Raw genomic sequence first — 27,514 nt, 5'->3', positions numbered from 1 at the left:
CAGTTGTATCTGGACCGCATCCAGTACAGATTCTTAAACCAGGCATAAAGTAAACATAGGAAAAAAAGGCTTCCTTCAAATGAGGAATGACTCTGTTATGCTTCCCCCCCACCCCTCTCTCACACACCAGTTACTTGATTCTACTGATTTCTCAATCACACCTCCGGCCTGCTGATTGAGAATGAAATGAGTAAAATACTTTAATACCTTTCATGCACACAAGGGCATGGCTGGCAGAAGGGGGTTAGACAGACAATGTATGAATGACCTTTAGTGGAGAGGCATTCCTGACTATGCCTGCTAATGCTAACTTGGTTTAAAGTGACAAGGGAGTGTGAGCAGAAACTCATGCTGGCTGTCTCGAATCACCTCCCTGTCCTCCATGTGCCTTAGCATAGCTTCTAGGAGGATCTGTTCCATGATCTTCGTAGGCACAGAGGCAAGGCTGACAGGTTGGTAGTTCCTGGGGTCCTTTCTACCCTTTCCAAAAAGGAGTGAGATTGACACAAAAGATATATTTTCAAGATTAAAACAATGACTATTATTCTTTATCAAGCCCCAAATAATAGGGAAGATAAACAGCAGTGCCTTCTCCCATTTCCCATTTTGCCACATATGCTTCAAATTCAATTGTGTTTCATAACAGGTGAATTAAAACTCCAAATACGACATACCTTCTTCCTGTTTCTTAATTTTTTCACTGATCTCTGAATTTTCCTTTGTTATCAAATCAACATCTTTGGTTAATGTGTTATTAGTTTCTTCCAGCTAAATGAAAACAAACACATTTTAAAATAAAGAATTTGCCATCAATTCTAAAAATATTTATGATACTATTATTTTAAATACCCTTAAAACTGTAACAGCCATTTACTTGGAACGCCTTCCTCAGATCATATACACAAAAATCTGCTTACCTTTCAAACTTCAATTTTATAAAAAGGTATTTCTAAGCTGTTGTGATTTACTAGAAGGCTCAAAATACACCTGTCCCAGAAAGAATTCTTTTTCTTTTGAATTATCTTTGCAGAGCTGACAACAGTGCAGTACAGAACTGAAAACCCAACTCTGGCAAAATTAGACTGTTTGTTATTGAATGTGAAGATTCCCAGTTAATTTCTGGTACTTTGAAAAAGCAGTACCTAGAAGCCTGATCCCCTGAATCCAGACAGAAGAGCAGCTAATAGATGATACAACTCCAGCATTCAAGGCTAGAGTAGATACATGGCATCTGCTGCTAAATAATTGTCATGTATCACGAAAAATAGGTATAAATCAGCATAATAATAGAACAAAATTTGGAGTAAGTCAGAGCATACACAGGTAAATATGCATGTAGGTTTGGGGGGAGGGGGGGGAACCAACCAAAAAACAAAACCAAAAACCAACCAAACAACAACAACAAAAACCAAAAAAAAAAAAAAGAAAAAAAAAAAAAAGAAAAAAACAAACAAAAAAAAGGAAAATAAGAAAACCAAAAAAACCCCAAACCCAAAACAAACCAGAAAGAAAAACCATTACACTTTGAGTATGTTAGAATGTTAGCTGCCAGAGTCAGGATCACTTTGCCAGCCACTTAACAAGTACATATTAAAAACCAGACACAATTGCATTCCCCAAAAAAGGTTTCATTTGAAGCCTATAGAAATTGTGTCTAACAAAATTATGAGAATATCCGGAACCAAAAAACATACTGCCAAGGAAGTATTTCAATCTTCTAGAAATGGTGGCAATCTGGAAATTTCAAGCTTATCAAAGAAACACATGTAACAAACACTACTGCCGCTATCTTTACACAGAGATGCAATATCCATGGTAGCACTAATAAAAAGCTTTAAGCAACTGATCCAAGTTCCGTCACATCTAGAGTTTTACTGAAGTTTTACACCCCCAAGATTCTTTAAAAAGAATCTCCATAGCTGATGCTAAATGGGAAAAACCAGTAATGATAAAATAACTATGCTATTTGAAACTCTTCAGTTAAGACATTTATCAACCTGATACTAATACACAACAGCTGCACTAAGCAAGAGCTACACTATGAAGTATCTTCAAAAGTTACAGTTTGGGGTTTGGTGGGTTTTGGTGTTTTGCTGTGTTTGTTTAGGGTTTTTTAAAATAGTTTACCAGGAAGAAACTCAAGACTTAAGTTATTTTACAGTAAGGCTCTCTAATATACAGATCCACAAATTTACATGATTGAAATAATACATTGGGCAATGACAAGAAGTAACCACAAAAGGCTTAATAATTGAATTAGAGACATTCAGTTGATTTTCATTTTGGCTTCACCTCAGGTGTCATCAAGTCTACATTTCTTTGGGAGTTCACACGATGGGATTGGAAGATTCCAAACGAGTTCAAAACTTTGATACTTATCACTTATAATGACAAGACTTTATAAATTAAAATAGAAATATAAATTTCTGTTTTCAGCTAGAAGATATATATAGGTATTAATTACAGTGGAATAATTTACCCTTCTTATGATGCTGTCCTTGTCAGTCATTTCTTGCCTGTGTCTTGACGCTGCTTTTTTGCTTTCCTGACTCAGTTCAAAATACTGTTCTTCAAGGAGTGTTCGCGCTAACCGTTCCGACTCAGCTTTGGTTTCAGCTAAATCCACCTGGGCAGTGAGCGTTTCTCTGTAGAAAGGACACGAACATTTTGTTCTACACGAAACATTCAAAATTTTCAGGAAGACTAACAACCCAAATTACACCACTCCACTAATTGTCATTATTTTAGTTTCTTAAGAAAAAAAAAGATTTACAAAAACACACTCTGTACTCCTGTATTTCTTGATGGTCCACACAAGCTACAGCAGCAAGCTTACTATAATTCAATTAAAATTTCAACCACCCATGAAACACCAACCCTTAGGAAACCAGGTGTGTCAAATTCTGCCTTTGAGGAATAAAAACTAAAACTAAATTGCATGTACAGTGTGGTCCATCAAAAGATACTTAACCCCATCAGTCTTAGCTGCTACTTCACACATCATTACTGCTCATGAAGATGTGTGCTCCATACCATTTTAACAATAAGGAAAATTGCATAGAGTTTCTGAAAATATACAGTGGTTCTCTGTCTATGCAACCTTTTGCAGAAAGGCTTGCAAATTCCATCTACAGCTTGAGAGGCAGGGGCATTAGCTTAGGTGCAGCATTTCATTAATGTATACACAACATCTAATCAGTTCAGCATACAAGCCAAACTTTCTTGCTTGTGCTTAGAGTACAGGCAGAGCTCCTTTATATTTGCCTGCAAAGAAACCCACACAAAGCATAGTGACCAAACTAGCACCCAGGAGTCAGATGTACCCAGCAACAGGTGACACAGCCCACAGCATGCTGAGACAAAAGTGGCAACCCATGACTGCAGGAGGGGCTCATGACAGATGCCCTTCCTGCACTGCGAAATAAAAAGATATTTACACAGTGAAGTATGTTTTGGAATCCACTGATTTGATACATCTGTGGTAGATATGGGCCTCTACCACAAAAGGTAACTGCTGAAGTATACCTAGAGTTTGTAACAATTCCCATGGTTGTAGAACAGGGAGGAAACAGGAGAAAAAAAAAGGAATCTATAAAAATAAGAGAAAAACAAAGAAAGAAACCCCAAACAAACAACAAAAAACACACAAAAGGAATAAACGAAGTCTTTTCCCCTTCCCGCCCTTTTTTCTTTTAAAGTCAGATCCTACTCTGCACAACGCTGCACAGACAGGTGTTTTCCCCCTACATCATATCTTTTCTTTCTCCCTTCCTTAGCCCATCGAAATGCATCACAAACACCGTACATAACATCCTGCTGATGCTCAAGTAGAACAAGAGATACAGACTTAAGAAGAAACTCTGCTTCATGCATAAGGCTACAGTCTCCTCCTTCAGAATCAATATATATTAAATTAATAAATTGGAAAAACAAGTTTAAAAAACTTTTTTCCTTATTTGCTAACTTAGAAAATAGTACATCACAATCATTGTTGGATTAACTGTTTTTGCTGTAACCAGAGGCATACTAAGCTTAGAATTCCAAGTATTTTCATTACCTTCTTCTCAAATTATTTTATTTGCTATAGAAATATACCAAGGAATTACCAGGATAATACAATCAAATAAAAAAGTTGTTACACAAGCAAGATGATTACTACAAATTGGAATGTTTTTGCAAATTCTTGCATCTTCCTAAGTTCTCAGACATCATCATTTTTCTTTGGACTCCATTTGTAACATCTGGAAGCAAACATGAATAACCATATTTGGCTTTGTAAGTCAGCATAGGTAAAATTCTATGTATTTGTCATCTTACAAGGTATTATGGAACCCTTTTAAAGACCTGACTTTTTCTGAAGGAATTAAACAGTTTAAACCTGATTCAAAAATCTTTGTGACTGAGACCATACTATAGGAAAAAAACCCAAAACTTATATGTATTTGAGAAACACAATGGGCATACTTTTCATTTTGCAATTCCTGCGTTTTTCTTTGAATTTCTTTATTCTTTTCATCAATTTCCTCTTTCAGTTCCTTAACCTGAGTTTTGTAAAGTGTCTGTAAAAGAAAGCATAAAGAATCATTAGTCAAATTCCATAGTAAATTCTTCGTTGTTTTGGTACTGTGTTCATTTGCATCTGTCAAACCCCAACATATGCCAGTACTGTCTTTAATGAAATTTCCTCCTTCCTGCCTGCCTGAGATGCTCCTTTTCAGTTTGCCTTGTGTAGGAAACTGATGTGACCAGCTTAGTTTTCAATTTTCTAGTCTGGTTTCCTACATAGTTGTACAAACACACCTGATGACAAAAGGAGGAATGCACTGGGACTCAGCTGAGCACATCTCTTGGAGACAACAGGACAAAACTGCATCCTCTTGTAGCACCACTGTCTGAAAATGCTAGTCAAACAAGGCTAATACTGTCCTGTGTTTCCACCTGTTCTATTCTCTTTGTATCCATGTATCTTTTCTCTTAGACTGTAAGCTTTTTGTGTACAGACTGACTTTGTCCAGATAACTGATTCAAGAGGTCTGTCTGATTACCATGAATTGCTTCTATTCTCAATTACTATATTGCTATTACCACCACCAGTAATTCTGAAAATTAAAATTTTATCTTCTACAGTAAAGTACTTTTGCCAAATATTCAGACTGAAATGTCTCATTTGAACTACATGCCAGGGAAAAAAAAAAAAAAAAGAGAAAACTGAGAATGAAGCACAATATTCTAGATCTTCTTAGCAGTATATTATGGAGAAATGCACAAAAATTTGCAACACATAATGAAATTAATCATGTGCAGTTTAGTAATTTTTATTGCCCCTCCAAGGAAGAACCAAATTTTAAAAGTTCCCATTTCATTTCCCAAAGTGAAATGAGACTGTTCATATTTACAAAAGTATTTGAAGTTCAGGCATTATAGAGCATCTCATACCATTGCTTCTTTTCACAGAAATGAAACAGATCAAACTAAGTCTATGAAATACACATTTTGGCTAGCTGAAGTACCAAACAAGGCTCTTCAAGGACTCAGGCACAGAGAAGGTATCTTTTTAGAAGGATAAGGAATACAGGCAGAATGCTCCTGGATCTATGGTTCTTAAATATACTTATGGTAGATCAATAGCATGGAATATATTCCAATAAGTATGAAGGTTTTGAACTCTCTACAAAAATTTGCAATTATGTCAGAAAAATACCTCTTTTCCAAGCTCAAGATAGGAACTACTCCGATGAATAGCTCAGATAAGAGTTCCTCAATATGTAAGATTTGACAAACAACTACAAAGCAACAGATTAGACAGACTATCTAATGTTCTCTAATTTTTTGTTCATTGCTTGTAATTTGCAAATTGCTGATTTATGCAAGTAGTTACATTTAAAAAATGTTAACATGTCAAACTATTCACAGTTCAATGATTTCATGTCAAAATGTAGCACTTAATTTTTTGCAAGTCTTACCGAAAAATACTGCTCAGCTTCCAGCTGATCCTGAAGCTCACGCATTTGACCTTCATTTCCTCTGTACTGTCTTTGAAGTAATAAAGAAGGAAAAAAAGTAAAAAGTCAGCTACTAACAAATGACAAAGATTATTTCTAACCAGAACAGCATCCTACAAAGATCGTACATTTGCACATGTTATTAGGAAGACCAACAGTGTATCCTAAAATTCTGATTTAATTACATTCCTTATTCTATCCTGGTGATCATTTCAGTTTGTAATTGAGAAGACAACATTTCTCCATTTAGAGTACTTCTTAAGTCACCTGAAGGAACGTATGATAGAAGCCTAATTAATGAAAATTGTCTTTAGTCAGCTTAAGAAATGTTAATAAAAAGAATCAGGTAGCTAAAAGGGGAAAAAGAGCTATTGACTCCTCTGTAGTAAAACTAAAAGTCCCACATGATTTAATAAGTAGTATCACAGTCAACCATAAAGGAGGCAGTCAAATAAAAATGGCGCACACATATATATGCCTTGACACAGAATGATGAGCCAAGAATTTTTCTGCATTATAGCTCATAACAAAAATATTCCAACACTGAAGGCTACATAGAGAAATCATAACATGCAGCTAAAAATACTCTTTTCGTTTAGGAAAAAATGCCTATGCACCAGAAAACTTTATTTGCTAATAGGAACAGGCAGAACAGTACATGTATAATTAAGCAATTTTTTCCATTTTACTTCAGATTTTTACTTACTTAGCAAGTTGAGCCAACTCAAATTCCAGTAATCTTTTTGCTTCCAACAACGTATTGATTTCCTGTTTCAGCTGCTTCTCAGAACCCTTCAAGTTATCTGCTTCAAAGGCTTGTGCCTTTAATTCATTCTGTGCCATTATTCGCTTATTTGTCTCTTGTTCTAGCTGAAGTGTTAGATTCTTTACCTAAAAGAGAAATAGTTCAATTTAGGAGCATTTGCTGAATAACCAATCCCATGTGGTTGAAAGTGTTTCATATATGGATTATTTTATTTCAAATACCATTGCCTAGATGCTATATATTGCACAGTAAATAAAAATATTCCTAAATCTCCAGTCACTTCAGTGCAATAATCTTATGGAAAGCTGCTGCCCTTACAGAACATACTGATATGACACTGCATGGTAATAAAGCTTCCCCATACTCAGTTTATTTCAAAATCCCAAATGTGTTTTATCTTATCTTAAAGGCAACAATGGAAGAAACCCAAATTGTGTCCTGAAAGGTCCTGCAAACTTGTCTGCGGATTTCAGATCCTAAAAACTTCTCACCCTAGCAAGAACTGCAGCCTACTAGCTATATAAAAACTAATTTACACAAAAGGTGTTACAACCTTCATTCCCAGTGTCCTGTAAAGGAAAAGTAAAGATGAAACTATTATTCTTAGTACCTAGTTTTCACACTCAATATTCTAATTGCGTTTCCTTGAACGAATGCTTTTCTGGAAAATGCAAACTTAGAACTGCAAACCATCCAAACCCATCAGACTACACAGTCAAATTCACAGGCAAGTTTTTATTTTTAAAAAAGAAATGGAAACACACACACAAAAAAATGTATTGTAATAAATTGAGGGCTCAAATATGTAAGGCATCGAAGAGCTAAGAAACAAGCAGAAACTACCTACCACTATTTAGGCCAACTGTCTTCAGTTCTATTGAGAGGTGTATTACACAGTTCAATGTAAGTGAATTTAATTTTCCATTTCTCAGTGCAACTATAATTTCTTATTTATATAGAAAATTGTTAGTGATGAACATTTTACTTACTTCATCTTCCAGTCTCTCCTTTTGCTCAAGAAGGTGTTCCAGTTTCTGCTGAGATTGCTTCAGATCAAAGTCCAGCATTGAACACTGTTTTTCAGCTTGCACTATTCGATTTTCTGCCTTTTCTCTTGCTGCCCTTTCTTCCTTTATTTTTTTTTCCATTTCTAAACAACATTAAGGAAAGAAAACCAACAAAAATGAATATGTAGCTTCTGCAAGAGTGCTTCTATAAACACAGTCTTAAATATCTTACTAATTTACAAGTGCTTTTGTTCGGCTATTTAAACTCTTTTGCTGTTGGACTGATTACTGAGTAAAAACTTCCTGGCATTATTACAAGAAACACTGAAAAAAAAAAAAATTATTCCAATTTGCATTCAAAGCACTGGAATATTATCATGACAACTGAAAGACAGATAGTGAAAGAAATAAAAAAAAACACAGATTCTTGAAGTAATCATTGCAAAATAAAGGCAAAGTTTCATTTCCAGGAATGGATAGTAGAGTGAAAGAAAACAAATGCTACCATTTGTGTTAGCTTTCTGAAAAGTTACAAACTACACATCCAGGTACCGATGACATTCACAAAGAAAACCTGATGTATTCAATTAAGATGTCAAGGCACACCTTTGACTCATGGATATTTATATATAAAAGAAACTTCACCACTTCAGACAAGCCTGATACAACACCAATATTTTTAATGCAGTTACACAGGAGTGAGTGCTCCTTGATAATGCATTCTTTCATTCTGTTTAGCATTAGTCAGGATTTTGAGATCCAATAGCTTTTTAGAAGCCAAGGCAGGCTCTCATTGCAAACCAAGTAAGATATTCAAAACATTAAGAAATAATGCAATTTTTATGGTACAAGTACCAAGTTAGACAAAATAATTTCAAATGTGTAGTTTTCATGTTTTAAGATTTTGATATGCATTCTTTATGCAAGAGATTAAAACCTGTATAAGAGTACTACATTATAAGATGATGTGTTTTAAGACAGCATAATCAAAATACCTTTTATGATGTATTTACCTGCATCTTGCAAGAAACACTTACCACACATTGCAACTGATCTTGCCTCCTCTATTGACTGATGTTTGTCAGTTAACCGAGCTTTAGTCACTTTGTGTTCATTTACTTCCTGTTCTAACCGGTCTTGTAATGACTTGAGTTTGTAGTTCAAATCTATCTCTAAATTATTCTTTTCCTAAATATAAGAAAAAAAAAGTTACCAAATTTCTATAATATCTGAGGGAATCACATTTCCTTTCTTCCCTTTTTCAGTGTTAACTTTTTGTTATGAAGAAATCCATGTTATTTTCCATGCTTAATAAAGAATGGTAGCAGACAAAAACTGTACTTAGTGCTCTGGGGAAAAATTCATTAACCTTTTTCAGTAGTCAATAAATTTGTAAAATAGTGGAAGCATACAACTAATCCACTGACAACAGTAGAGCACACAGGAAGAATCTGAATTATTGTTACCTGGATGCAACTCTTGTTAACGTCATTGTTGGGACTGACAGCCATTAACAGTAACTCATGAAACAAGCACTGGAGATGAGCTTTGAGAGACAGGGACTTGCCTTTGGGTCACTGCTTCACATAACACCAAATGAGAATGGCAACTGCTTGCACCTTCCCTTATAGGTAGTCATATCTCTCTGGTTTATTTGGATAGACCACATGGTACAGCAAGTCTTTACCTGCCCTCAAAGTGTAGAGCTAATTAGAAAAGGGATGCAGAATTTTCTTTAACTCTACTTGTTTCTCCATCTTGGGGTGGGGATTAGGGGAACATGCTGCTACCATTGAAACGGTTCCGCTCCAAAACTGAAGATCAAAAGGTCTGGCAGTGATCCAGTCAAATTTTAAATCCAGTAAAAGCAGATACTTAAATTTCATGTTTTTAACAAGTTCAACTCTCTGCAGCAATAGGTAGGCAGGCAGAACAAAAATTACTTGCTACTGGCAGAAGGGTTGGATCCTTGAATCAGTGACAGTAAATGACAAACACTAATTTTATGCCCAAAGCTAGGAGTAAGAACTGCTTGAGGACTTGTGAGACCTACCATCCTGATGAGATTGTAAATTAGCACTTAGTTAATCAATTCAGCACAAGACTAAATTAGAGGAAGAACACAGGATTTAGCAACATCAATAAATACTATATGCAAATAGTGAAAAGCTGACAAAGAACAAGCATTAGCTTCAGCATCATTTTGCCATACCTTTTCTGAATGATTAAGCATATCCTGTGCTTGCTTTCTTTCTGCTTCCACTCTTTCAAGATTGTTTTTAATGTTTTTTACTTCTTCTTGTAAAGTTGTAATCCGAACTGCCATAAGAAATTAAATATCATTCAATATTAGTTACTTGACTTAGATCAATAGGCCTTTCAAGCTTTACTGACTTCTGGGGCCCTAAACTATTTACGCTCTCAAATTTTTCAGACATGAAAAGGTTGTACATTGTAAAGGAAACTGATTTTTTAGCCACTTTTTATGCATGCAATTAGTAACAACTCACAACAAACAATCACATGCGAAACTTGTACCCACCTTCCATCACTTCCAATACCTAATGCGCAAAATTTCTTCCATTAATCCAAGTTCTGCTATGCTATGCAACAAGCATCTTTCCTGGTGTTAACTCCATTAATATATAGATAAGGCACATTACACAAGAAATCAGTCTCAAATGAATCTGCAGGTACTAATGTAATATGTATTCACCTGATTATGACTCAAGTGCTCTGCCATGGATAGAGGAACTATTCCCCATCCACCCAGCACCTGGCACAAGACCCTGTGTGGTATCAGAAGCTTATACTAAATACTAAGTAGAATCAAAGAATGCTTTGAGTTGGAAGGGACCTTAAAGACCATCTAGGGACACCTTCCACTAGACCAGGTTGCTCAAAGCCCCATGCAACATGGCCTTGAACACTGCCAGGGATGGGCAGCCACAACTTCTCTAGGCAACCTGTTTCAGTGTCTCACCACCCCTACAGTATAAGAACTTCTTCCTGATATCTAATGTGAACCTACTCTCTTTCAGTTTAAAACATTGCCCCTTGTCCTGTTACTATAGGCCCTGGTAAAAAGTCTCTGTCTTTCTTATAAGCCCCCTTTTAGTACTGAAGGCCACAATAAGGTCTCCCCCAAAACCTTAGCAGTAACAGCAGCAGTAGTGTGCGTGCATGCATGCACATGCCAAAGTAGTAGCATATATATTTCTATACTGAAGAATTTGCATTAGCTCCTTTAAAATAAATACAAAAATATTTAGGGCTACTCCATATTACACTTAATACCTTAAATACGGTATACAAAAATATCCCTATCAGTTCAAATACATCTGACCGTAGTACAGCCCGCTTCACTTGGTTTTGAAGTATAAAAAGACATCCTGGCAATATATAAGAAATTATAAGATGGAAGAAGATGAAGTCTTCATAAATATTATGTTTTACTCATTCATTTTAAATATGCTTTTACAAACAGCTCTATGAGTAACTGAATTGCATAAAGCTATTTGGGTAAATAACAGCAAAGGACCTTAACCCCACACTCTTCAGAAAAAAGATCCTTTGCCTGAATGCTGCCAAGTCAGATGTGGTTAAAAATGCATTTTGCAGTGCACAGAGTTGTTTTCTCTTGCCATTTGTACGTCCTGCTCTTAATCTTCTTAATAAAGTCATGTAGAAGCATCATAAAAGAAAACAAAACAGCTTTCTCCACACATGAAAGAGAAAGTGCAGGGTATGGCAACTTGGCTACTGCAACATGGCAGTAAAACACAGTGTTGTGTCTTCTCTAGCACTGTATTAGCTTTTCGTATTTTTGTACTACTCAGACTTTTAGTCAGAGCAGCCTCATAGACTTATAATTGGTGTTTCCCACTCCGATTTTGATATTCTCCCTCCCAAGAGCTGCTCGGACATGATCCAGAAGCCAGACCCAATCTTCAGAAATTGCTCTTTTAAGTCACGCTTGGTTTGCAGGTTAGCTTTCCTCCCTTTATGTAACTGTACTTTATTCAACAAAGAAGGGTCACCACAATTTTTTTTGTAAAGTATAAATACAGAAGAATTACCCTGTAGTTCACCAATCATTTCAGATCCATGACTTCTGTCCCTTCGTTCCGACTCCAAAGCTGCTTGAAGTTGGTAATAATCTTTTTCCACCTGCAGTTTTGTGCTTTCTAGAACTCTGCACCTTTCCTGGAGTTCTCTGTTCAGTGATTCTACCTGACTTAGTGACTTGCTCATTTCTGTGTTACTCTTTCTTAGTCTTGCTGCTGTATCCAATTCTGTCCTCCACAAATCATTTGTTTCTTCTAGCTGTTAAAATAAAACAGACAAGATTCTCAAACATAAAAGTTATCTGGACCAGTTTTGTTGTATCTGAATGCTCAATACTGCTTCTCAAACCTAAGAAATAGTGAAGATAATGAACAGAAGCAACGTACTTTTTTTTGTAATTGTGTTATCTTCTCAGTTGAAATTTGTGAATGCTGGTTGTTTTTTTTCAAGTCTTCCATCTGATCTTTTAGCGTGGACACTAAAGAAAAATTACACCATTAATCAGCTTTGAAAAAAATCCTTAGGTTTCTTGTTTTGTTGTGTTTGTCAGGGTTTTTACACACACACACACACACTCAAATTCTTGCCATATAATAGGTCTTTTGTTGACTTTTTGCTTCTTATACACATTTCTAGGTAAAATTCTGTGCTTACAGAACACCACCGCATACTGTAGAGAATTCGAAAATAAAAACAAAACTATGTTGTTCAAATAAAAATAAATTCAAAATTTGTGTCCATTATTTGAAAAGATCCCTTTAAAGTTGCATAGCACTTAAGATGCTAAGGAAGTGAATTATTCTCCAAAACACATCATATACTTCATCAGTGTCAGTTTGGACAACATGGCATACCTTCATTTTCTACATTTCGTCTTTTTTCATTCTCTTGTTCAATTTTTCTTTGGTAGTCATTTATTTTGTGTTGCAATACCATCTTTTCCTTCTCAATCTGAGACACTGCTGACTCCAAGTTCTTTCTTCGATTTCCCTAAAATTAAAAGCATTGTTATTTTCCATTTACATTTTAAGGATGATCCTTAGACCAGTATCTCTGCAACTTACTAATCAAGGAAACCAATGCATCGTTTCCAGTAAATGAGTTTCTGGCTTCCTTTATAAGGTTTTCAGAAAAGATGACTTTTTAAAGTTCTACATGACAAACTAAAGAAATTACTAGAAAAGTTATCATTACTGTGATTATAACTAAGTAACGATTAAAATTATTAATAAGAGACAACGTAAGGACTCGAGAGAAAAATCATCTGTACATTAATTTTTAGAGTAACTGGTTTTGATAAACTAAAGAAGTTGTGATGAGCAAGACTAAGCAAAACATTTAGCAGGGAAAGCAGAATTCAGCATGACTTCCAGAAAGAAAAGGTTTTGAAAATTTGTACAAATAAAAATGTATCTTCCAATGCTTACATTATTGAAATGTGATGGTTTCATCTCGAATTAATCTCAGGACAATTTTTTAATCACAGAAGAAATATGTTCTGTGATTAGAAATACTATCCACCATCATAAAAACACTATCCATCGTCTTTACTCAACTAAGAAGGGTTCACTGAGGAAAAAAAATTACCTCTTCATCCAGTTCCTTCATGATCTTGTCTAGCTTTATGTTTGAGGATCTGAAAATAAAACCATTTAAGTCATATTTGAGAAGAATACATTACACATAGTGTTTTTCCAGTGAAATAATTTGGGATCATTACTAAAGCGAACATTCATATTTTGGCTAATGCTGTTTTGTAATAAATATCTGAATTTGAAGAAAACAATTACTGGAAGTAATTTAAAATATATTATTAAGTGTTTATCAACTTTGCTGCAGATTATAGATGCAAAACTTTAGGTTCCATAGTCTCTCCCTTAATCTCCAAATGTAAAAACAGTTTTATGTACACAAGAGGTTATCCTTAAAATTATAATTCCCTGGTGAGCTGCTAAAACTTCCTCTAGTTGTGAACTTTTCAGATAGCTAAAACAGTTCATTAATTCAACAGCTCCCTACTATAGATAAAGATATTCGAATAATATTATTTGAAAGTCTCTCTGCTGAAGCAATGTATTAGAACATAGTACCATAGAGATAGTGAGGTGCGTAGTAAAACTTCAGTTAACCGGCAATAACAATGACATATCCATTGCATTTTTGTAGCTAGCCATCCCTTTTCAGAGAGATAACAAAAAGTACCCTGGCAGGTATAATAAGGAGCAATATCTACCAACTCTGCAGTAAACAGTATGACATACCAGAAGACAGACTGTTGTGCTCTGACAGCTCCAGTAGTACTGCAAGACAGTTACTGAATACCTTTCAAGCAATGTACGTTCTGCTTGTGGAAAGCAATCACATCGTGTGAGCAGTGAAGTTGTGTTTAAGTAAGCGACAGTGTCAGTGTCACACAGTTCAAATTCACACTGGACCATTTTGGCTACCAGTTCACACAAGTAGTTTGTACAGCTACACACTATGGTCCTAATACATAAGCCTAAATTTTTCCTATATCTCACACCTAGTGTTGCCTCCTGGCTTTATTTAGCCCTTCAAGAAAAGACTTCAAAAGGAGAAGCTAACTGAAGGTGAATTTAGTTGGCATGAATCAGAGTAAAACTTTTTGATTATCAGAAAAGCAGAATCTCAACTGACTATTCATGTAGCTTATAAAATAGGCAGATTCTCACTCAGTTACTTCTTCAACATGGTAGAAACAAGATTTCAGAGAGTAAACGGTTGTTCTTATCAATCACCAGAAAAAGAAAGATGAATGTGTTTTTCCAAAAAGTACCATGTACTTAGAAACCAGAAAGTTTTAATAATCACATATATGGTGTATATACAGTATTTGACCTTTTTTTTTTTAAATCAGCGTGATCATTGTGTACCTCAGTCCAATAAAACATCTGAATTCAGAGATAAACGGGTAAACTCAAACATTCAAGTGTTCAGAAAGAAAATGTGTTACATGGGTGCCAATGAAAACGAAACATTTTCTTCATACTATATTCAAGAAAACTATTTGAACATTGGTTTAGAATGACTGAAGCTTGTGTCTGGAACTCCCTTGAAGAAGTACAGTACCATTCTTAGTATTATTCTGGTAATCCCTAAAGCAGAACTGAAGTGTTACATGTATCTAAATTATGTAACCAATTAAAGTTCAGTCTCACCTGCATTTTTGTTCCATTTCATCTTTCAACTGCATTTCATTATGTAGTTGTTCTTCCAACTCATAGATCATCTTCTGCATATTTTCCAGCTTTAAATATATATTTGTACATGAAAGAACATGCATTAAATTTAAAAACTTCCAAGAAGCATTTCAGAATATTCAGTGCTGCTTAGATTGTACCACAGCTTACTCACTTCTATCTAAACAATAAATTTTTACCTTATTAAAATGTGATCCCCCAAAAAAATTCTAAAGAAGTTAATTACAAGAAACAATTTAACTATTACACAGTTTTGTCATCTGCATGCACATAAAATTTTAGGATTCTGAATAGTTCCGTTAAAATTAACAGGGTTAAGCTAAATCAAATCCTCCTTGCTTTAAGTATCTTCAGAATTAGACTAAAGGTATTACTGCAAAGATCTAAGAAAGCCTTTTAATTATTCTCAAAATTTCTTCTTCCAGCATGAACCACCAGATGTATTTTGCAATGCATCTTCAAGCTCTCAAGTTCAGGAAGCAGAACCAGGCCTGTGAGTTATTAGCAATGGCGAGAAAATGCTCTTAACATCTAATTAGTCAGGAATCATTTTTCCAGCTAGCTTTGTACTAAAGTTGGAAAATAGTAACAACCCTCAGATGTTAATACAGAACATTACTGTATAGCATGTACCGTTTACCAGCAAGATAAATTCAGAAATTCATTCTTCTTATGTAGTCTCAAAATATCTACCTTCTTACTGGATCTCTGGGCACAATAATCCCACTCCAACATCAGCAAAATCCTCAATTAACAGCAAGATGGTGCCCACTTTGAGGAACCTCATTAAGTCAAGCCTGTGCTGATTCACTCTTTTAAACCTTTTCGCTGACCTTGTCAGCCTTATTTAGCTTTCCCGCATTTACTCAACACTCTTGGAACTGCATAGAGAACTACAGTCCTAACCTAGACTCTCTTCAAAGCAACATAATCAAGTGGTTCTGATCCTTTCCTTTCTTGTTCCATGTTTTCACTTCAAAACCTCAGACAGTGGCCTGACTCCTTACATACAATCATCCTAGAAAGAAGAGCAACAGAACATTTCCTCCTACCTCTGTCTCTTCCTTTTCTCCTTTTCCCACAAAATATGCTTAGAGAAACTAAAACTGCTCCCTAAGATCATGAAGAGGAGACGGATTATGCTTGTCTCCATTCTTTCTTGATAGCAGCAATAAGTGTTCTCAACAAGGACTGCCCTCTGGTACAGTCTTGAAGTAAGATGCTATAATATGCTTGGAGACATATTATAGCATGCTTTATCTGTAATAAATGAGAAAGTTATAGGGGAGATTATTTTTGCCTATTTCCAGGCAGGCGTTTTTCTTACTTGCTACTTTCAATCTGTTCTCCTTCCCATTTTAGTAGGAAATAAAGTACGGAGCATACAGATGCTCTCAAGAACTGGAGATCCTTTCTCATCTCCTCCTTTTTCTTTCTTCCATCTTCTTAAGCTGCTCTGAAGCTTTCAGAGAAAGAACACAGGCATGGCAACTGGGGACTAACCAGAAACTACATATTTTATATATTCACCACTCTATTCTATATATTTAACACTACTTATTACAAAGCCTTGAGAGAGCAAGGAAATACTGGAAGAAATAGACTTCTCAGCACTTACAGAACAGCTCTGGAAAACCAATTACTGGTGTGACATACAACATAACACCATGTGGATCAGACAATGGTTGTAGTCAAAAACCACAGAGATGGCCTCCAAATCTAAACTTTGAGGAAAAAGGAAGGAGGACCAGTACACAACACATTCACCTCCTTGGTACAAACTATTGAGAAATAAAGCAAGAAGCAAGACTATCCAAAGTCTAGCTCTCACTTTAGTAAAAAAGGGAGCACAGCTAACGCACAAAAATAAAGGATAAAGAAGCTTCAAAGTAATTGCTCTTCCATTTCTTGGTTTCTCATTTTACAGCCCTTCAAGACAGGCTGCATAGAGGAACTAAATGAAACAGATGAGGAACAGGTCCAAAAAGACACCTGGCAACTGAGGCATTTCTGTACTGACTCCTACTAGTTTGGACCTCTATTGCCTCCTCTTGCTTCTTTCTGTCTCTGGATGCTTTTATAGCAGTGTACCCCAAAGAGCCTATCTAAGCTTGCTGAGCAGTCTAATTATATTAGTATGAGACAACAGGCTTCCAGGGACGTTTTGCACAATCTGATCTCGATAGACTAATTAGTACCTTAAGAAAATCCTGAGTTACAATTAACTCTGTATAAAAGCATTCCTTTAGGTTTCAGTTTGTTCTGTTTCCCTTTTGAGTAGGAGGCAGGGGAAGAAACGACTATGGAAAAGCCTGCCTCAGCAGAGAAGCCAACAAAAATCTCTATGGAACTGCCATACTTTTTGTTTGTTTTGTTGTTTAGGGTTTTTTTGGGGGGTAGGGGTTGGTTGGTTGTTTTTTTTAATCACCACAGCATAACGCATCTGGTTCTGCTCCCTGAACAGTGAAGAAAACCAAAGACCCAATGCAAGAGAATCTGTTACTCTCCTTTTTCTTAATATCTGAACTGTTTACATGCGGTTATTGCAGCACTAAACCCAAATAAATAATTAGATCTTCACAGAAGTTTGAAATTCAGTTGAAGGACACCAAATTCCACTTTCTGTCCAACTTCATGGCCTAATTCTGTGAAGGTTTACACGCTTGCAAAATGCAATGTATTTCTTGGAAATTTCTGGCACTCAGTCCCTCCCAGAAGATGCCCAGTGTTGTGCCAAAATACAGAGAGACCAGGTAACATCTTGTGTTATATTTCCAGAACTAATTAATTTGCTAACCATGTGTCAACATTACCGTTTTCATTGCAGCATGTAATGAAAGAAGAACAGCTGAGAAACGACTGTAAAAGTACCTTGTAGTCAGGACTTAACATTTACATAAACCTCTTTATATCACATCCTTGCAGAGCTTCACCTCCCCAGACTGTTAAAATCACAACACATTCAAATACATTTGACAATAAGGACAGGACTCTTGAGGGTTCTTTAACTACATGCAGGTGCTTGTATCCCACTAATTATGACAAGTCCATTTAGTAACTCTCTTCAAAGTCAACCAAAAGCCAGCACACAGCTTTAAGTATCTGCGAGTATTTGAAAGTCTGGGTCTGTTTTTAATTTTACCATATCAACAGCCAAACGTTTATGAGGAAAACAAAATTTATGGAACACATCAACACACATGAAGAAATCAACACACTTAAATCCTCAATAAAATTACTTAGCACAATAAAGTTCATAATCAGTTCCTCTGCCCTTTACAAATTTTCTCTGGGTAATACCATATACCCTTAAAACCTTTTCATTGCAAGTTTAAGAGAAAAGGGAACATACATTGATATCTGTTTCTCTTCCAAATGGAAAACAGAACAAAATACTAAGTAAATCACAGTCAAAGCCAAGAAGATTTCTTTTAGAGTTAATTACCAATTTTTGACAATGTTTTCTTCTGGAAAGAATGTAATTTGTAAAAAACACACACAAAACTATCCTTTTAAGGGACTAGCTTGATTTCACCAGAACTTACAGAGAATCCAAGCAGGCCCTGTTTCTAACACCTCAGTGTACCCTCCTGGAAACCAGACTGCCAAGAAGCTTGGGAAGCAGTAACTGAAAGAATCCCTGAACATTTCTTGCTAGGTGACCTGCGCTGTAAATGCAGATCCTCAGTGCCCCAATTCCCAATAGCTTGCAGGGCACCCTTAGGATGGAGCAGTATACCCAAGCTTCATACATTATCTGCCACCTCCCACTTAGTTCAGAGAAAGTCCAGCTCCAGAGTTAAAACTGGTGGGGTTACTGGAAAGCCCAAGCTTCCCACCACACATCCATAGACTCCACGATTGCCACAAAGCCAGCATACACCTGGGATCCATAAGGCACTCTAAAAATATAAACACTTAGGTATTTCTAAAGATGAAAACTGTGAATCTAGTTCCACAAAACCAGTATGCAGTTTCAGCTGCTTCATCCCAATTTAGGAAAACCAATGTTATATGAAGAACTGAAATGCTGTTTTTCCAGTAACTGTAATAGGCAGGCCATACTAAACAGTTAAAATTTATCCATTGATTTCCCATATTCCAAGCACTAAAATAATTTGAGACATTTACAATTCAAACAGTTTATGCAATATGCAACAGATTCTTTACTAGGACCCAACAAAGCTGAAAATCAGTGAGACATACCACACTTTTATCCACACTGGACGCTGTTCTGTTATCATTGGAATTTTCTGCAGAGACAGCTAAATACCTGTAACAACATTTTAAAAGTTTTATTTTAAAGAGTTGTTTAAAAGCAAGGTTATGGAAAAAAACAAAGACCAAATAAACACAATACAATCACCCTAAAACATAACCCCCAGATTTTTTTCTCCAAAATGTGGATAAACAAATAGTAACATATACAGATTTTTTCAGTTCTGTATTAAAATTCAAGATTTAAGCATATTTAATTGGAAAAGTCACATAAATTATTGTAAAGACTAAATTATAAAACTGCAGTAGAAGACCACCATAAAAAAGGATTTCTGCCAAATACTAATACAACTGCTTCTCTTTTTTAATAACCGTTGAAAAAAATCTTTGCTTTCCATGGTTACAACACTCTCACTGGCTTCCATCCCATAAATATTTACTCAGGCACTTATGCAGCAAGTAGCAGCAATGAAGAGAACTCTGCAGATTGTGTAACTTCCAACAAAGTTACTAAGAGTTCCACACACAAAAAGTACACCCTGAAGCCAGCGTTCTTATTTAACACAAGTGTTTACCAAAAATACCACAAAATTCTATTTGTCATGATTCTGAAAAGTCAGGTAAATAAATACATATTACTATCTCCAAATTCCTTTGGTATTTGATGTTGTATTCTTGGCATGATAACTGAGCTAGAGAGATGTAAAGTGTCTCTAACTGCATTTGACTATGTGAGGAAAAACTCTACAACATATGAAGGGAGGAAGATGGACACATCATCCGTTTTGTTTCACGTGTGTATTTTCACATACACAAAAACCTCTCCAAAAGATCAAGAAGGGTAAAATCAAAGACATCTCCAAACCATGGTCAAATTAAACATCAAGAGTACTTTCAGACAATCAAACGACAAAGAGGAAATGCAACAGAAAGGGGCTTGCTGTCTTGAGTACAAGAAGCCACCATATCTTGCACACCAGGGCTGTTGAGTAGTGAGAATGTGATACTTGAACAGGTACAGCACCAGCTCCATCAGAATGTAGAAGAGAACACACAAACCAGATAGGGTTACAAAGCACTCTCAGCTAGTATGCTAAAATCTGCATTACAGGTGAAGTTCACTAATAAACCACCATATTTCCTAATTTACAGTCAACGAGATTACAGGCGTAGAAAGTAAAATATTGTACTACTTTAAAGACAGAAGTCACATTGTTTTCCTACGTTCCTGTTTCTTTAAACACTCTTTACATACATGAATAAGATTAAACTGAAGGAGGGGGAATGATAAATGTGCAACTTTTTTCTAAATATGCTTTTTCAAAATTTTTTTTAACTACTTTCAGTACAAAAACAGAATAAAAATTAGGATTAGAGGTTTAGCAAGTACGAATGGGTCATTTCGGATTTCTCAAGACTATCACACTATCGAAGTATTACGAGACAAAATTCAGTTCTAGGCCAACATTTTAGTTCTAGTAAGCCTACAAAGTTATGATAGTATTTAGTGGCAGAGTTCTTCAATGACAGCAAAACACAGCCACTCAGAACTCTAAATTCCTGATATTGTCCCCCAAGAAGGAAGAGAGGGAGAAGAGAAATTATGTTATTAACAAGCTTCTATATACTACTGCACCTTCTTCATACTACATTCCAAAATCTTCCTGCAAGGCAAAACTTGAGCTTTTTTAAAATTATAGGCTAAAATCAGAATAGTAGGTGAAATTCCTGAACTGCTGAACTCCCAAACTGTATGCAAGGCTTGCAAAGTCCTCCTATGCCTCACTATGCAGAGCAGAACAAATCCAACTCTTTGCAGAAATGGAAAGAATTTCACCACAGGCTTGGAAAAGTGGTTCCTTTTCTACGCAAGGACAAAAACCAGATTTATTTCCTTTAAAGTTTTCCTATCCAGAAATGCTATTAAAACTAATAGTCTCTATCCGACACAGTCTACTAGAAGTTTTAGCCCATTTTAAGCTTGACACCCACAATTAAAAGCAGCTTTCAAAGAAAAAGTTACTGAGATTTTGAATGTAGATAGAGCTATCCCTAGTGCCTACAACGAGAATGACTGTTAAAAGTATGAATTAATATAATTTTAAATGATGTAACTTAAAGTCTTCTAAGTAACAGTGAAAACTGTAAAGAATCACAATCTCACTCTGCAGTGGACAAGTACTTTGGGGAAAAAAAAAAAGAAAAATTATGAAGCAAATAACAGGCAAGTAGAAAATATCTTATTTCTAGTAAGCCAAGGTTTAACTTATCACATGCTAAAACACTGACGTAAACTATGGAATCTTCATATACTGCTCAAGAACAGGAATTCACAGTAAAACAAAGTGACATTCATATCCCTCACTTGTGGCTACATAGATAATTCTGCAGATAGCTCTGCAGGTGGCTCTGTCTAGTGGCAGCATGCTGCCATTTTCCCTGCAGCTTCTGCAGCACCACTATATAGTATTCTTAATGCAGAATAAGACATTCACAAATTCAGTGTGATATTTTTAAGGCACTAATGACTAGCAGTACTAGTTCTTATTATCAAAGTGCCAAAAGAGTGTAATTTACTAGGATTCTAAATACAGCTTGGTAAGAGTCAGAAACAGTGTTGACAAAAGAATACACCATTAGCTTGCTTTCTGCATACATACCGACGGTTGCTGTAGTACGTAAATCCTACAAAAGGAAGCTGGTTGCCCACAAATGCTTTTGGTATGGGAAACGTTTCTTCCTCTCCTTTGTCTTCTTCCAGGTCATCAAAATTACTAGTGTCAATGTCACTACTTAAGTCAGGCACAACTGGTGCTACAGCTATAAATTAAAAGTAGAATAGTATGATCATAATCATTAAATTACTTCAGTGACTAAGAAATCTCATTCCTTGTATGGAGTAAATAAAACTTCACATTCCCTTAAAAGAAATACGGCAGTCCTTTTGCTAACATAATAAATAAGCCAGATCATTGTCTCTGAGAAAAGCATTATAACAGAGATATAGAATCCCCTCCCTCGACCTGCTGGCCATGCTCCTTTTGATGCAGCCCAGCATACGGTTGGCTTTCTGGGCTGCGAGTGCACATGGCCAGGTCATACTGAGCTTCTCATCAACCAACACCCCTAAATCCTTCTCCTCAGGGCTAATCTGAATCCAGTCTCCACACAGACTGTATTTGTGCTTGAAATTGCCCCAACCCAGGTGCAGAACCTTGCACTTGGCCTTGTTGAACTTCATGAGGTTGGCACTGGCCCAACTCTTAAGTCTGCTGAAGTCCCTCAGGATGGCATCCCTACCCTCCAGTGTGTCAACCACACCATACAGCCTAGTGTCAGTGGCAAACTTGCCAAGGGTGCACTCAATCCCACTGTCCATGTCCATTATACTTACTGTCTCTGAGAGTTTCCCAGGCCCACTGATCATTTTTGAAGAAAAGGTGCCGTTTAATTTCTTCCACACCATTTCGTCCTAGCCTCACTTCCCTGTTAAAAGAGTGTTTTGGTTAAACATGAGAGATTACATAAACTATTCTGAAGGAAAGACTCATTTTAAGGCATAATCTAACAACAAAGACAAAAAAATTACCTCTCAAACTAAGGTAAGAAGTAGACATATCTCAAAGTCTTCATGTGAACATACCTATATGAGCACAACAGCTTCATTTCAGAACTCAGCGTGGTTTTAAGTCTTGCCTATAAGAATCCCTGCTGCTACTGTTTCCACCACCACCGAGTCACCAGGCAGCTGCCAAGCAGTACCTGGCCTCTACTTTTTCTGCAAGTTCATGCTGTTACTCAAATTACATGCAGCCCAACAAATGCAACAGCTTCCCTCCTTTGCAGCCCCAGTTCTCAAGCAGAGGTTATAAGTAGCATGGGCACAACAGGAGTGTACTCACAAAGTGAAACAGACCTAACACCTACAATTCGGACGGGCTTCTTGTGGGCTGACTCTACCCTGATCCTGAATGCTGACTAATAGCTGGGAGTGTATTAGGGGCACTCCTGAAATGCATCTTTTGCTTTAGCTTCATCCGAAAGGAATTTGTTTCGTGTGCCACTCACCACTGTGCACCACAGACCAATATAACAGTAGCTATTACTAAGGAGCAACACTTCATATTCGAACTAAATTTATAAAGTAGACATACCCATAGTAGCAGAACTTCCCTCTCTCCAGTACACATGCTACCACTACAAAGAGCAGCAGCAACCATTGGCGACTCCTCTCCCAAATACTGGGACTGGAGAAGATAAAACTGATGCTACTGCCTGTCTAGCTCACAGTAACATCAGTTAGTAACTACTGCTTTAGGTTAGACAAAATACTATTTCAGAGTATTTCAGACAAAGTAACTTCAACACTTAGGCTGAGGTTCTAAAATCTGTTTACTAACATGTTCTGTCCTTTAAGCAAAAGGCTGACAGTTCCTTACATTGCTGTAGTTCAAAGAAAAAAGCCCAATTCTTATGAACAACATTCAACTAATGGAAATGCATTCAGGGATCAGAAAAATGCCTAGGCAGCATCTAAATGGGAACAGCTACACTGCATTTATGCCAAGACAATAAAGTTTCACTTCTCTTGGGCAGTTTAGAAACCCACACAAAACATATACATTTATGTTCTTTCAACTTCAGAAGAAATTCTCTTAACGAAGTCTTACTTTCATTTTGAGTAAAGCTTAAATCTTACCTATCAGTTAAAAAGGCACAAATAAGGTTTTTTGCCTCTTTAGAAATATCATTGTCATCAGGGAAAGTAAGGGAGTTCTTATGGTTCATAATCTTACTGTATGTTCCAACCAAAGAATCTGCATAAAAAGGTGTATCACCTGAAAAAGCAGCAACACAAAAGTTAAAAAGCAGATCAAAAGTATTTTAGATTTGATTTATAATATTTGAACTACATATGCAACAAGGTAAGCAACTAAGTGAACAAGAGGCAAGGACAAATGTTTGAGAACTGTGCCAGAATATTTCTAAAAAACATTCTCTAAATACAGGATCACTAAACCACAACTTATGTCAGAAGAGCTTAATAAAATTAAAACAGTTAAAACAACTGTGATTTCAGAGTCTAGTTAAGTAGCATAGTCAATTCTGACTACTACTCACCTACAAGCATCTCATACAAAAAGACTCCAACTGACCACCAGTCGCATTCTCGCCCATAGTAACCATCACCACCCTGGGACTTCAATACTTCAGGAGAGATATAGTCTGGTGTTCCTACAGCTGTATCACATCGTACCATACCTTCCTACAAAAAGGAGGAAAACCCAGACATGAGATCCAAAACTGCAAGCCATTTCCAAGAGTTTATGCAGCCTAACCAACATCAGCAGATCAACATCAGTTTTTGTCAACAAACGTTCTTTTTTGAACAGGTATTTTAACATTTTGAAATTCTAAGCTACTAATACAGAACAAAGCACCAGATTTGTCAAACACACTGGAAGTGACTTTAAGAACCTCAGTTTATATCAGAGAAGCAATCAGAATTGCATTTAGGTGCTGTAAACACTGCACAGCCTCTCCTGTTTGTGCCAGTATAAATGTGTCATATACAGACAGGATGTTCCATGAACAAGGAAAGCTCCTCTTGTTAGCATAAATGGGTCAATAACAGGGATTTTGCTGACAAGATCAGCTGAAGTACAAGCTTTCCACCTCTGGCCCAAGACTAAATGTAGACAGAGCCTTAAAACTCTAAGCAGACAGACTTCAAAACAGGTAACAGGCAAGAAGAACGTCTGATGTTCCTCACACCCCTGAAAAGGGGCTGGCAGGGTAGAGATCAGTCACACTAGAGCTGGCATCCAGAATGCCGAAGCTGCAACCACACACCCCCTTCCAGTGTTATTTGGGCACTTCTGAAATAATTCTGTGCCATTCCTAGAAATGGATCTGTTGAAAAAGTTGCATAAAAATATATAACTAAGTAAATATAACAAATATAAATCCAGTGTTGTGTAAGTAGCAAATCCAGAATGCACCACAATTAAGCTCCTACGTTGAGAAAGGTTACCACAGATTAATCTCTTTCAAAGGACTAGAAGAACCCAGAATTAGGCTCAAGACTACTCAGCTAGTTTTGCTTAGAACAGCACAAAATGTAAGGTGTTGTCGACACAAGGTTACTTCAGTAATGCTAATATACAGCAAAGTTTTGTAATATTTTTTCTTTTTTTTTAAACACTAGGATAAAATTGTATTTCAAAATTCCTCACTGTTATGAACACAATCAGTATTAAGCCAAAATAAAGCCAAATTTTTGGTCAGGTATGCCACTCAAGTGTACTGTTTGTGACTTGAAGCAACTCTTTAAATTTGTACACATAACCTGCACTTGGTTTTCATTGGTGCCTTTTATTTATGGCAAAGCAGCTAAATACAGCGATTTATTCGAAGCTCCCGGAATATGTTGAGAACACAATGTACTTATTACACAGACTCTATGAAGTATCATGTTTTTCAGACTGGTTTCCTCATAAATATGCGCAGACTGACACAAACCAATCAGTTTTGTGCAGGAAACAAGAGTGTTTCACAGTACATGAAATACTGCTGCAAAATTACCTTTTTTTTAATGACCTGAGGATATATTTTTTAAAAAAGAAGTAATTCTATGACATTCTTTAACCTGTTCCCTTCAGATTGGTCCTTTTGCTACATCAGCATATGGCTAATAAATACAATTGGGATTTGGTGACTTGTACATGAGTTTTGATTCTTTCATCACTGACACACTATGTAAAGAAAATCTCACTTCTTTGCATTAAGTTCTGATAACCAAAGACTTAAAGAAATAATCCAGAAGATCTAGAGACAATTGAAGTCTTGACTTCAGAAAGCTTCTCTAGGAAACGGTATAGAAGTTGATACAGTCCTTACTTCAAGAGCCATTTCTGCATTCTATATTGCCACTGAATAGGATGCATAACTAGTAATTGGAACAGAGTAGAACTCTTCTCACCCAGCTAAAAAGTTTTTGGTGTATTTTCTCACTTTTCAGCATGTTTTCCTTTCACAAACAGAAAAGTGAAATTAAAAATATATGTTTACCTTGTTCATCTTCATACAAGTACCAAAATCTGCTAGTTTTAAATGACCAGCTTTGTCTAGCAGCATATTATCAGGCTTCACATCTCTGAAAGGAGAAAAACGTATTTTTTAAAAAGTAAATAACTCAAATTAACTTATGAAAACAACAGAAGTAAACTATTTTTCAGATGCAACATTGCAAGGAAAAATACCAACATGAAAGCACCACTATTTCCCCTGGTTTTTTCTGCTCTAAGTCTGTCCAACACACAGACTGCTAACCTACATTTTAAAAAATTATAATGGATGTTATGAGCCTTCAGTCACCGAATTTAACAAACTTGGACACTAATCTTGAACCTCAAGTTCCTAAAAAACACTCACTGGTTGAAGGTACAGGAAAACATGACATTCTGGTTCTGAGTTAGCTATCTCAGACCTTTAAAACACAGCTTATTCTCTGTACCACTTCTATTTTAAGGGAACGAATGGATGTGATTTTCAGAATTATATTAATGTGAACAAATATTTTTTCCATGCTCTTCTCCACAAAATACTTCCGTTATAGAAAATAAGTTTTCATGAAGTAACTGGCAAAGTTCAGAACATCTGATGTTATTAAATATACTGAAGCAGAATAATAGCAGGAAACAATTATCAAGAAAGTATAGCATGAGTTTCAGGAAAAAGGGTATTTTTCTGGGACCTTAAAGGAGAACTCTGGCCATAACTGTCAAATGAAGTGAAGTGAAAATGTATTAATATGCTCACAGAATAATTTTTGCTGGGAGGGCTTTTTGTAAGATCCCTGGTTAACTGCCTGATCAAAGTACAGCTAACAGTTAGATTCAACATCAAACCTATATTAGGTTCCTCTGGGTCAAATCCACTTAAGTTTTGAATTTTTTCTCAAGGATAGGGATTCCACAACCTCTCTAGGACTCTCTTCCATTATCTGACCACCCTCACAGTGGAAAAATATTTCCTAATGAATAGCTAGATATTCCCCTGCTGCAATTTGTGTCATCCATTGCCTTTCATCTTTTCAGTGTTCAATCTCAAGTCTACTCCACCTTTTCTATAAAGTCCTGCTGGGCAGCTGATGCTGCCAAAAAGACTGATGCTTTCTGTCTCACCTGAACACTATCTTGCGGATGAAAACATAGTGCTGACCCCAGTATC

At 36.2% G+C, this 27,514-nt stretch overlaps 1 protein-coding gene across 4 annotated transcripts in view; it reads right to left on the bottom strand.

Annotated features, from left to right (window-relative positions):
• The window catches only part of ROCK1 (Rho associated coiled-coil containing protein kinase 1), an 84,577-nt gene that overhangs the window by 16,860 nt on the left and 40,203 nt on the right, over positions 1–27,514 (bottom strand). For all 4 annotated transcript variants that reach the window (XM_030510501.1, XM_030510520.1, XM_030510530.1 and 1 more), the window contains 19 exons: positions 26,354–26,438; positions 24,404–24,548; positions 23,982–24,120; positions 22,677–22,768; positions 21,943–22,102; positions 19,271–19,337; positions 15,023–15,111; positions 13,431–13,479; positions 12,698–12,833; positions 12,230–12,321; positions 11,855–12,101; positions 9,988–10,094; positions 8,813–8,963; positions 7,758–7,918; positions 6,709–6,893; positions 5,964–6,033; positions 4,465–4,559; positions 2,480–2,645; positions 675–768 (listed from right to left, as the gene is read on the bottom strand). In XM_030510501.1, the coding sequence (XP_030366361.1) occupies positions 675–768; positions 2,480–2,645; positions 4,465–4,559; positions 5,964–6,033; positions 6,709–6,893; positions 7,758–7,918; positions 8,813–8,963; positions 9,988–10,094; positions 11,855–12,101; positions 12,230–12,321; positions 12,698–12,833; positions 13,431–13,479; positions 15,023–15,111; positions 19,271–19,337; positions 21,943–22,102; positions 22,677–22,768; positions 23,982–24,120; positions 24,404–24,548; positions 26,354–26,438 (2,330 nt within the window). The remainder of the gene's footprint in view (positions 1–674; positions 769–2,479; positions 2,646–4,464; positions 4,560–5,963; positions 6,034–6,708; positions 6,894–7,757; positions 7,919–8,812; positions 8,964–9,987; positions 10,095–11,854; positions 12,102–12,229; positions 12,322–12,697; positions 12,834–13,430; positions 13,480–15,022; positions 15,112–19,270; positions 19,338–21,942; positions 22,103–22,676; positions 22,769–23,981; positions 24,121–24,403; positions 24,549–26,353; positions 26,439–27,514) is intronic.

The sequence above is a fragment of the Strigops habroptila genome, chromosome 1 (assembly GCF_004027225.2).
Source record: "Strigops habroptila isolate Jane chromosome 1, bStrHab1.2.pri, whole genome shotgun sequence".
NCBI classification, from domain to species: domain Eukaryota; kingdom Metazoa; phylum Chordata; class Aves; order Psittaciformes; family Psittacidae; genus Strigops; species Strigops habroptila.
The sequence above is the reverse complement of the archived record's forward strand: the minus strand, read 5'-3'. Positions and strand labels throughout refer to the sequence as shown.